We start from the raw sequence: 12,529 nt of genomic DNA on the forward strand, positions 1-12,529 counted from the left end.
GATGGGCAACATATTACTACCGCCCACATATATCTCGCGTAATGATCACAACGAAAAGATCCGAGAAATTAGAGCAAATACGGAGACTTACAAGCAGTCGTTCTTCCCACGCACAATTCGTGAATGGAACAGGGAAGGGGGGATCAGATAGTGGTACAATAAGTACCCTCCGCCACACACCGTAAGGTGGCTCGCGGAGTGTAGATGTAGATGTAGATGTAGATGTAGATGTAAGATCCTACACAGTGCCGTAGGGGACCGCACCGCCACTTCCCAGCAAATTAGGGACACTGTTGCTCCTGGGGTATCGGCGAGGACCATTCGCAACCGTCTCCATGAAGCTGGGCTACGGTCCCGCACACCGTTAGGCCGTCTTCCGCTCACGCCCCAACATCGTGCAGCCCACCTCCAGTGGTGTCGCGACAGGCGTGAATGGAGGGACGAATGGAGACGTGTCGTCTTCAGCGATGAGAGTCGCTTCTGCCTTGGCGCCAATGATGGTCGTATGCGTGTTTGGCGCCGTGCAGGTGAGCGCCACAATCAGGACTGCATACGACCGAGGCACACAGGGCCAACACCCGGCATCATGGTGTGGGGAGCGATCTCCTACACTGGCCGTACACCACTGGTGATCGTCGAGGGGACACTGAATAGTGCACGGTACATCCAAACCGTCATTGAACCCATCGTTCTACCATTCCTCCAACAGGACAATGCACGTCCGCATGTATCCCGTGCCACCCAACATGCTCTAGAAGGTGTAAGTCAACTACCCTGGCCAGCAAGATCTCCGGATCTGTCCCCCATTGAGCATGTTTGGGACTGGATGAAGCGTCGTCTCACGCGGTCTGCACGTCCAGCACGAACGCTGGTCCAACTGAGGCGCCAGGTGGAAATGGCATGGCAAGCCGTTCCACAGGACTATATCCAGCATCTCTACGATCGTCTCCATGGGAGAATAGCAGCCTGCATTGCTGCAAAAGGTGGATATACACTGTACTAGTGCCGACATTGTGCATGCTCTGTTGCCTGTGTCTATGTGCCTGTGGTTCTGTCAGTGTGATCATGTGATGTATCTGACCCCAGGAATGTGTCAATAAAGTTTCCCCTTCCTGGGACAATGAATTCACGGTGTTCTTATTTCAATTTCCAGGAGTGTACACACACACACACACACACACACAATATACATATATATATATATATATATATATATATATATATATATATATATATATATATATGCAAGAATATTTATAACATTATAATACATATAGATTATATTTATACTTCTCACTACTTTTTAGAAACTACAGATATTGTTAATAACAGTGGACATTAGCGAATGTATGCATTATGAAACAACTGTTAAAATATTAAGTTTTCTTAAATAAGGTCCTTGTAGGATGTTCCACAACTAATACAAGATACAGTTCTTTTAATATACTTCTGTGTTCTGAAATTAGAGGATGTTTCGCATACACCATAAGCACTATGTCAAGTATTGTGTGGGAACTAGGACTTGATATTTTTAAAAATATCAGGAATCCGATACATCTATACTTTATAAAATATCATTATTGACTCTTAATATATAAAAAAGTATGGATATGTCAATGGAAATATATCAACATATCTGCCTATAAAAACATTGGCTGCACGTTGTAAATATACAGCAGGTTTTAGAGCTGTATATTTACACACAGATTTATTATTAGATATTCTGCACATCGACAAGCTACCAGCATGCCTACTCCTCTCAGAGCAAGAATTGCAAGAAAACAATGTACACTCATGCTCGGCGTAACCACTTTGCTAACAATGGTAACTCCATGTAAGTGGCACAATAAAAGGTGTCTGATGGGTCTGTTGCTAGACTTAGTCACATATCAGATTTGGCAGGAATACTTCAAGTCTACTTTCCTGTCTTTTTCTTTGTGTCAACAGCAATGACTTGGCAGTTGCAGTGTCAAAATTGCATACTGATGCTAAACGTTGCATTTTCTGTTGGTAGCACTGAGCACCAATTACATCACCTTTTGCCCTCACATGTTTTCACCCACAGAGAAGACCAGTCTTGTCATTTAGATTTTTTTCATCTTTTTCAGCAACTGTTTTTGAAGAATGCTGATGCTTGGAAATCTTGTTATTCCATTCACATCACCCCCCCCCCCCCCCCCAGTGCAATCTTTTGTGCCATATATACTTGCTTCACACAGTCAAAAGAGAAAGACTGGGTGTGATGAAAGCTTGAAAATTAGTAAGACTCCTTCACTCACTGAAAGGAAAATTATGTTGTTCTACAACTTTGAAAGAACAACGTCAAATATTTACCAAAAATTGTGCAAAAATATAATATAAAGTAAAAATATTAGCACTTGATATTGACATAAATCAATATTTTATCAACAGTGTTAGTGGGAACCACTACAAAGGTGGCAGGTTGTGTTTACTGTTTACACTGTGGTCAGTTCCTCGATCTTTGGTGGGTAGTGTATCAGTTTTAACCACATTCTGTCAAGTTAAGAGTGGCCTTGGAAAGAAATCTGAGAAAACTGTTGGTCCCTTCAGCACTTATGACTGATGTCCAAGTAGCACTGAGTCTGCTCGCAGTCTGTGCACAAGGTGGCAGGTTGTGTTTACTGTTTACACTGTTGCTTGATCCTTGCTCTTTGATGGGTAGCATATAAGATTCAACCAAATTCTGTCAAGTTAGGACTGGCCTTGGAAAGAAATCTGAGATAACTGTTGGTGCCTTCAGCACTTCTGCCTGGTTCCAAGTAGCATCTGCTCCCAGAGTTGTGCACGAACTAACTCAAACCATCCAAAGTTAAGGTAGTACACCGACAGACCGATTCTGACATTGTCACTTGATATCAGTAATGCAACTGGCTATGGCAGTTTGTGCACTATGGAGAAGTAGATTCTCAAATGCTCTTTTTTCTAATTTTTTCTGCATTCTTCAGGAATGTTAACTCACAGAACAGTAATGAGGTTGGTATTCTGAATAATCCTCGCCAGTTAAACCAAGAGCCTCTGTATTGTGTGAGAACAGGAGCACTATGTGCAATTAGTGCAACACAAATTAATGACATCTCTTTCCAGCAAACTTTAACTTATGATAGATATGGAAGAACATATTGCAACATCTTTCTTGGGATTTAACAACTAAAAGCTATTTTGTAGAGGACAATGCCAATGCACACACTGCCAATGAATATATGAAAATATTACAAGATATTTTTGGTGACAGGAACCATCATATACTACCCTTAAATAGAGAAACATTATCTGAGTTTGTCAGTTACTGCACTAGTGTTACTTTGTAAAGTGTGACTGAGTTTGTGCAGAGATCTATGAACAGATGCTACTGACACACCAATGTGAAGTGTCAGATGTTGCTAAGATTTTCTTGGACTCCTTTCCAAGGCTGCTCCTAACTCATCAGTTCACATAAAACTGAACTGCCACCTGCCACAGCCCAAAGAATGGAAAGGAGAATAAGCGGTGATAAGAGCCTGCCTCCCTGGTATTAACTCCTGCACAACACTGGGCACAGTGCCTGTGTCATATGTGAAACAGACAGCAATGTCACACGAAGTTAAATTTTGACCCAAAATTATTCTGTAATTCAGCAGTGAATGAAAATACTCATAAGAAATCAGTTTTTTTCTTTTTTAAATAATCTATGAAAGCCAGTTATGCAAACTGCAACACGTAAGCCCATGGTACATCACAATTAAGTAAGGTCATCAAAAACACGTGTATGACACATTAGTACAAAATATATGAAATTAAAAGAAGATTTTGTTTTGAAATAACATGTTTATAAAGTACACACCTGTTGAAAGCAGAATGCATGCTGAATATAATGCCAGTTCTGTTTCTGTTAACTTCAGTTCAGCTACACTTTTTGCAAATTCAAACACACATGTCACCAGCTTCATTTCAGCAGTCTCATTAGTATAGAAGGCATCTTGTGGCAGCATTGTGTCAGAATAGAGTACACTATTTTGACTTAGATCATAATATCGACTCATCCGTAACACAGCAAGCTCAAAACTACCTGTGAGGCAAGAATATTATAATGCTTACAAAGAAAAGCATAGAATTTGCTTATGAAGTAACAAATATTCCGTGTATGCATATTTGTCAAATAATGAAACTAGTGATTTATGAAACTCACAAGCTTCTTACCTTAATACAACTATCAGAACAAAAGGCACACACAGTACTTTATTACTTATATTTTCTTCAAAATCTGTATTTTTCTGTTAAACTACTACATAAATTAAAAAATTTCAAATATTCTTCTTATTATTATTATAAATAGTGTGCTGCAACAAATTAACTATTGGTATTTTTAACTGTAAATTAACATCAACATTTTTGAAAAAAATTTAAGTGTGTGTAACAAATAATTGTATAAGACAATGAATGACTGTGCTAGTACTTTTGCTTTATTAGTAAGAAATGCAGTTTTAAAACAACTCACACAACCATCTTTGCTGTAACTGTAATGGACAATCAGTGTAAAATAGATGAGGCCTGTGACATTGATTTAGTGAAGGCTATAGCAGATCAGTAGTATACTGAAAAGGCCAAGGTCTTATTTTTTTGCGAAGAGCTCACAACAAATAGCAGTGAGAGTCCTTCACATTTCTTATGAAATATATGATATATATTGGCTTTATCTCAAAACTGTCTGAAATTTAACTGTGTTATATATGATGATGAACCTATATTAAAGAGATGGTAAGATACTTGCACAAAATAATATGTGAAATTTTAAGTCTTGTGATTAAATAGTACACTTAACTGTGACTACACATAGAGACAAACAAACAATGTAAATAGAAGAATGTTAAACATATTAACCTTTCTAACTTATTTAAAGTCTAAAACAAATGAAGTCAGAGTTTAATATCTTGTTGACACTGAAGTCACTGGTGAAGGACTTCTTGTACAGTTGCAGAGGTTAAGGGAAGGAAACTTTCCCAAAGATGTCATTGTGGAGTTTACATGTTGTGATTTAGAGAAATCAGGGGAAACATATGAGCATGGCTGCATAGTAGCTGAATACTAATTTTCTAGAGCATGAATTAAAATCTTAACAACTGTGTCAACATGCTAATTGAAGATGCAGAAAGACCAATCACACAAACAAAAATAATGTATCTGAAGCATTATTTACATTAGTCAATCAAATCAAACAACTGAAACACACAATTAATTTATGAATAAAATAAATGAAGTAAGTAACATTTAATCTTTAGTATCATTTCTCTTAGAAAGTAGGAAGTAGTTAAACAGGAAAGTAGTTTTAATTATTAAGTTAACAAGAAATGTTAATATGAAGAACGTTGTGAAGAACTGCCCAGCTGTGGAAAATGATGTAACTATGTCAAACAAATAACTGAAAATGCAACAGACTGCCCTCTCTTGAAAGCCATATGAAAAGGAACTTCAAAATTTAATTATATTTAGGAATAAGTAACAAGAAGTTAAATGGTCTTCAGATCACTGTATTTGAAGATCTAGTAACCTAAAAATTTCTTAAAGTAACTTTCTTGAAATGTTCAAGAAAATCTTTCTAATTAAAACCATACAAGTATATAACAAAATGACTACTGGACTTAAACTTTTTAATTCAAAGTATAATAATTTCTAGAAACAAGAAAAAGCAACTTCACAATGAACTAAAATATAACAGAAATAGGTATTTCATTCAGTATGTTAGAGGCTATCAAGTTGTGAAGGCAGCCACACAAAGGGCTAACAATAATTTTATTTTGAAACATAAAAGTAAGACAATGGCAGTGTGGTCTGTTGTCAAATCAGAGATAGGTATTACAGTTAGTAGTCATAAAATACCTAGGATTAGACATGATGATAGCCTTATTATAAAGTCAGCTCAAATATCAGTGTTTAAATGAATTCTTCATAAATGTAGCATAATACCAGAGTAAATTGCATCCTTCCTCAACTTCACCAAGAAGCTCAGTATCTTACAGATTAAAAAAAAAAGTTTTTATAAAGGATGGGGTAAATATTATACTAGCATAAAAAAATTGTTGGATGGGACAGGGTACACAATAATGTGATTAAAACAGTACATCATATAATAGCACCTCCACTAAATCAAATAATCAACCAACAGGGATGCTTTCCTGATGTGTTTAAGTATACAGTCTGGATGTGGTGAACAACTTTACTGAAAACATAAACAGAGGATTAGATTAGAGGAGGAAAGTTTGCAGATATCTTCCGGAATCTTACAAAAGCCTTTGATTCGGTAAACCATACCTTACTTATCTATAAATAAAACAAATATGGGATTATGCATAATGTTTTGCAGTACACAAGAAAAGGGTGACTGTCAATTCAAATGCTGTGAATTCTTACTCTAAATGGGTGTTTCAATTACCGCATCATAAGGTGTGCCTCAAGGCTCCATTCCAGAGCCCATTCTTTTCTTACTCTATGAAAATGACTTACTCATAAAAATAAATTTCCCATCATTTCTATTTACAGATGATACTTCAGTTTTTATTTAGGCTGATGATGCTGAAAAACTCTGAGCTCTATTGTGAGCACACCCTATACCCTAGAAAACTGGTACTAGTTAAATGGGTTGGAACTGAACATTGCAAAAACCTGTATGTTACACCTCAAAACAAAAAATTTAAGATGTGTGGAACTTGAAATGCAGTAGAACAATCAAGTTATGGAAGATGTTGATATACTCAAAATCCTCAGAATAAAAGTGGACAAGATCTTAAGCTCAAATACACATGTTGACGTCCTATCACATGAATTAAACAGCTTTGCATTTTAAATGCAAATACTAGGAAATTTTACTGGCATGTGTACAAAAAAAAAATAGCATATCATAGTTATTTTGAATCCGTTATTAGGTATGGTCTAGTTTTCTGGAGAAGTTTAAGCACTGTGTCTCAGATACTGAAACTGCAGAAGAAAACTGTCAGATACATATGTATTGCACAGCAAAAAGAATCTTGTCATCCATTATTTTGGAAAGAAGAAACCTGATAGTTCCATACCTACACATTATTACATCCTACAGAGCACATAACTTATTTGAGGAGAATCAATTTAGCTGCACTTATAAAATGAGAAAGAAAGGGAATTTTATGATTCTTAGACAACTGAATTATATGCACAGTCTCTGGGGGATGAAAATATGCAATAAGTTAATAGTCAAAAATATAATTATGATAAAGCCAGATCATCTAAAAACAAGGTGGTGGGAGATTTTGTGGGTGGAACATTACTATTTGGTAAGGAAAACTGATACTTGAGCTAACTATTAGATATTTTCTCTAACGTAACTTTATTATTATTATTTTTATTATTATTATATTGTTGTTAGCATTAGTTCTCTGTTTCTCTGTTTGTGGCGAAATTTTACTACAAATATTTGAGATGTCTCTAGTACATGAATAAATGAAATTGATTATGTATGTTATGAGACTAATAAACCACAACTGAAAATACCAACAGCCTGTACAAAAATTAAGAAAATTGCATTGAGAGTAGTAGAAATGCTATTGACTAAGTATTCTTACCTGCTTTAAGAAGCACAATTTGATCATCCTGTGAGAGTTTCATAAAACCAGGCACCATTTTTGCAAATTCAATGATTTGCTGAATAACTGTTGTTAATTTCTGAGCACACTCTAGCCACAGTTCCTCATGTGCCTGTGTAAAGTAATTGAAAACAAAAAAAATGTAAACAGTAATAGGTAACACATACTGAAGGCACTAACAAAAAAGAATGAAAAATTTCCCAATAAATGTTCGACCAATATTTTAGGCATTAGATTTCAATCTTCCATCTGTCACTTACTCAAATTTTACTTCAATTTCTTTAGAACATAAGTTTAGATTATTTTGTTTTTTATTGTTGGCCAAATGTATTCACTATGACTATCAAAATAGACTATAGCTTCCAAAAGGAAAGAAACATTTCTCCAGGGCTGTAACAGACAGCAGATGAAACAAATGGAGTAGTAACAGGGGAAAAATCTTCTGTTAAGTCACACTGCACACCACGACAGATCCTACATGCCAACGTAAGTACAGTAAGTGGTGACTCATGAGTATATATTCTGGGTGTTCACAAATTTTTAGATGCGGATAAATTTGACAGTGTGAAATTAATAGCATCTGATGTATTAAAGTTGTGCTTATGAACAAGTTTATGCAACCACAGGCACTGCAAATAATAATAACAGTAATAATAATAATAACAATAATAAGATGCATAGCTTATCTGACAAAATAAAGAATTGTTTTTGTGGAATTTTGTTGTTTTGTACATAATTAAGTACAGTTCAGGGCAACAAACAAAAAGTGTAAGCTTTCACAACTCTTCATTTTGTATTTTTGTGTAATTGGGAGTTTTCATGCTTTTCCATTTTTTTCGGACAAACGTGTAAGATCCCTAACAGATGCATTAGTTCATGAATTTACTTCCAGGCTGAAAGTCAGATATTCTTATGCTGCATCCACACAAATTGTGCTAACTGTACACTTCCTTGTTAAATATTCTCTTGTAGTTATGCTTATTTGATTTCGTAACTCTCTCAGTCAAAGGATCTATTCTCAGAGGCCCTAGTTCCTTTGTGGCCAACTTTTCCTGGTAATTTACTTTTCTGTCCCCAGAATGAAATTTTCACTTTGCAGTGGAGTGTGTGCTGATGTCAAACTTTCTGGTGGATTAAAGCTGTGTGCCGGACCGAGACACAAACTTGGGACCTTTGCCTTTTGTGGGAAAGAGCTCAACCAACTGATCTACCCAAGCATGACTCACAACCCATCCTCACAGCTTCACTTTTCTGTTAGGATTTAAAATAGATTCACCATAGTTCATGTTTACATTGCACACAAATGCTAATTCCTGCACAGTAAACAACAAACTGCAAAAATGAAGTGCCATTTATGAAAATGATTAAACTCAAGTAGTAATGTCTACAAACATGTCACTTGACTAGAATGCAAATGAGACACTGAGATCAATAAGGGCCTAAAGCACACCACTGTTGATCCCAAATTTAAGTGAGTATCAGAGAAGCCAGTGATACAACTTTTTGTGAATTTTCATACATACAGTGTGGACCCACAGCACAGCACAGATAAACCTTACTCACCATAAGATCAACAGATATCAGAAGCACAAATAAATGGTACAATCCCACAATCAATGGTGATGTGATTTAGGCCCTTATGATTCACAGTGTCTCAAACGGATTACTGTACAATAAAATTCATAACCGAATATACTATAACTCATTCAGAAACCCACAAAATAGGTTTACTGTCAGTACAACTTTAACATATACTTATGTATGATCTAATTTTACTATATAGTGAGTGAATTAATGCATCTGAGGAGTGTGCTATCATCTAGCAGGATTTATGCCAAGTGAACACGGATAAAAGTCTGCTGCAGTGTGCTACCACCTGGTGGCACTGGCATGAACTTCTAGTCAAGCAGCAAGGGCTAGCTGAGCACATCGCAAACTGTGCATGTTGTTTATCAAACCTGTATGTATTTGAACTATAAGGCAATTATGTCATGTGAGCCACACATGGGCAAAAGCTGCTTAAAACATGCGTAACTGAAGATGTGCTCGCAACCCTGATGCCAAGTTTCATGGAATGTAGAGGAGCAGTAGCATGGTCAATTTAAGTTCTGTATCTTTCAGATTACAGCGTCTATGTTATGTCTAACAGGATTCAAAGAAAAATAACCAATAAATCCACAAGGCTTTAAAAGTTAATGTGTTTATATGCTCTCATGCACTCTTACTTGCAAAGGTTTTCAAGAATTTAGTTCATAACATGGAAAACACAGATTGCATCATAGTCAGTTTTGTATGAATAACGGGCTTGAGGGACTCATCAAAGAGAGAGATCAGAATCAACAACTGCATTTCCCTACACAGAGAAGAATCAGTATATTGAAGCTTGGGATTAGTGTTTATTTTATTTAAAGGAAAATACACATTTTTCTCAAATTTCCAGTTCCTAAATCAAGTTAAAAACGTATTTAAACAACCTATGAATCTAAAATTTCTAGAAGGCCACATATCACTATATTAACAATTACATTATTATGTGTATGATGGTAAATCTTATCAGTTTGGAATATTCAGTACAAAGTACAGTATGTGTCAACTGTCCTAAACATTTTACTTAATTCCCATTTTTCTTTCATTATCTTCTTTTTGCTTACATCATTTGAACCACTGCACAGTACTACATAGCCTTCTGAAAATAAACTTATTACATCTGTGGATCATGCTTGTTCACATATTTCAGAGAGAGATGTGTGAGGCTTTATGAAGACACTTGCATTTACAGTGAATTGTTTGTGAAGAAGAAAAGTAAATCCATGACCATAACCCTCTCCCATTACAATTACTTTCTTCCTCTGCTCAAGATTTTTACTGTTTTTAGATTGTACACTTATATAATTATCACCAACACATACATTTTCCAGAACAGTACTTACATAGTTCTATGGTTTTCAACTAAGCCTAGAACTTCAAATCTATTTAAAAGTAAAATAATGTCATGCTTCTGAAATTTAACTGAGGTTTTAGCAAAAACAAAATCAGACTTATCATTGTGAGAATTCATTTCATTGAGATCTGATGACATCAATGGATTCTCAGGCACACGAATAGTATACAGGTGCTGATCATTTAGATCATGCAACTATTTTTCAAGATCTTCAATTATTTCACTTCGCAATTCTAAGTCTAATATTTCTACCAATGTTCAGTTTCCATGATACACAATGCACATTACCAGGTCACTGTTTCATTCAGGTATTTAAGGTTCACTCCTGCACAGTTTTCATGCAGCCAGAAGTCTCACTGTGTAGAAGAAACTATACACCACAGTTTAAAGAAAAACAGATAAATATTTACATAGGTCCTAGCAAGAATGATTTTACAGCTAATACTAACCACCTCAAATATATTTTTATGTTTATTATTATGACTGTAATAGCATGTGTTTAAATGTTGATCTTGATCATTGAAACAGGCTATGAACTTAATTTTATCTGTAATCACAGTGAAAGCCTGTGTTATATAGCATTTTGTGTCTGGGAGTCTGTGTATTCCTGTATACATCATTTTAATTTTTGCAACAGATGAAAGTCCAGAGACAATTAAATCTGGTGAGTGTGAATCCAGTTTTGTGCTTCTGTATATCTCAGCCAAAGAATTTCATTAAGAAAACACTGCAGTTGTGCTTTTAAGAGAAAACTGTCTCTTGGTACCAAAGCAAATGGTATATTTTCACATTAACATTCTCTTTGTAGCTCATGGTGTTTCATAAAGTTCTGTGTTGGGAACTTCCTCGTTCATATTTTATGTTCGCATTAATGACTTGCATAGTACTAAGCCATAAAAATCCACATTGCATGGGGGGGATCAGAGGCACTAATTGAGTAAAGTGATAAATATCTCATCATTTCCAGTACATGGTTCAAACCTAGGGAATTATAAACTAATCATTCTAAAACTGAAAATATATCTTTTGTTCTATGAAATAATGATAATCACAGTACTTTAGCTAAATATGTTCTTATTTATCATGACCCAGAATTAACAGGGAGTAATCATACTAACTAAATATGTAAAAAGTTAGTTGAGGACCTCCATTCATCATGTAAAGTTATGACTTTTACAAATACCAGGGTAGTTAAGGGCATTTCTTAGGAGTGAAGAACATGAACCCTGTACATGATATTTTAAGATTATACTATCAATTTGATATTTAAATCTCTGTTTATACTCAGTTTGTTTGGTTCATGCCAACGTAAAACAGCAGGAGTTGACTGACAGTCCATACATAAGTGTGACAAGCACCTAAGGCAGGTAATAAATATCTGTTGCATAAGAACAAAACTATTCAACATAGCACCACTGCAAACATGCAATGTGTCACTGAATGCTTTCGTAAATTCAGTAAAGCGGTAATTACACAAAAAGTACTTTCCACAAGAGGTTAGCAGACTGGACTCACATTCAAGAGAATGATGGTTCAATCCCACATCTGTTCATACTGATTTAGGTTTTCCATGATTTCCCTAAATCACTTCAGGGAAATGCCGGGATGGTTCCTTTGAAAGTGCACGGCCAACTTGCTTGCCCATCCTTCCCTAATCCGATGGTTTGGTTCCCCCCTCCGAATCAACCAACCAACTTTCCACAAGATAAATATATGTGACAAAGATAATCTTAGCTGTTAATACAACTGTTACTGAAATTGATTAATATTATTGCTGCATTTCTTGATGTTTATGCTGTGTTGCACTGTTCACTTACTTTATAACTAATAAACAAATAAACCTAAATTACAAAACTTTCTGGCAGATTAAAACTGTGTGCCAGACAGACACAAACTCAGGACCTCTGCCTTTCATGGGCAAGTGCTCTACCATCTGAGCTACTCAAGCACGACTCACGCCCCATCCTCGCAGCTTTAC

At 35.7% G+C, this 12,529-nt stretch overlaps 1 protein-coding gene across 1 annotated transcript in view; it reads right to left on the minus strand.

Moving 5' to 3' along the window:
- The window catches only part of LOC126469982 (probable nuclear hormone receptor HR3), a 444,061-nt gene that overhangs the window by 23,482 nt on the left and 408,050 nt on the right, over positions 1 to 12,529 (minus strand). The window contains exons 7-8 of the mRNA XM_050097426.1: positions 7,590 to 7,722; positions 3,842 to 4,066 (exon numbers count right to left, since the gene is read on the minus strand). Coding sequence (XP_049953383.1) covers positions 3,842 to 4,066; positions 7,590 to 7,722 — 358 coding nt within the window. The remainder of the gene's footprint in view (positions 1 to 3,841; positions 4,067 to 7,589; positions 7,723 to 12,529) is intronic.

The sequence above is a fragment of the Schistocerca serialis genome, chromosome 3 (assembly GCF_023864345.2).
Source record: "Schistocerca serialis cubense isolate TAMUIC-IGC-003099 chromosome 3, iqSchSeri2.2, whole genome shotgun sequence".
NCBI lineage: Eukaryota > Metazoa > Arthropoda > Insecta > Orthoptera > Acrididae > Schistocerca > Schistocerca serialis.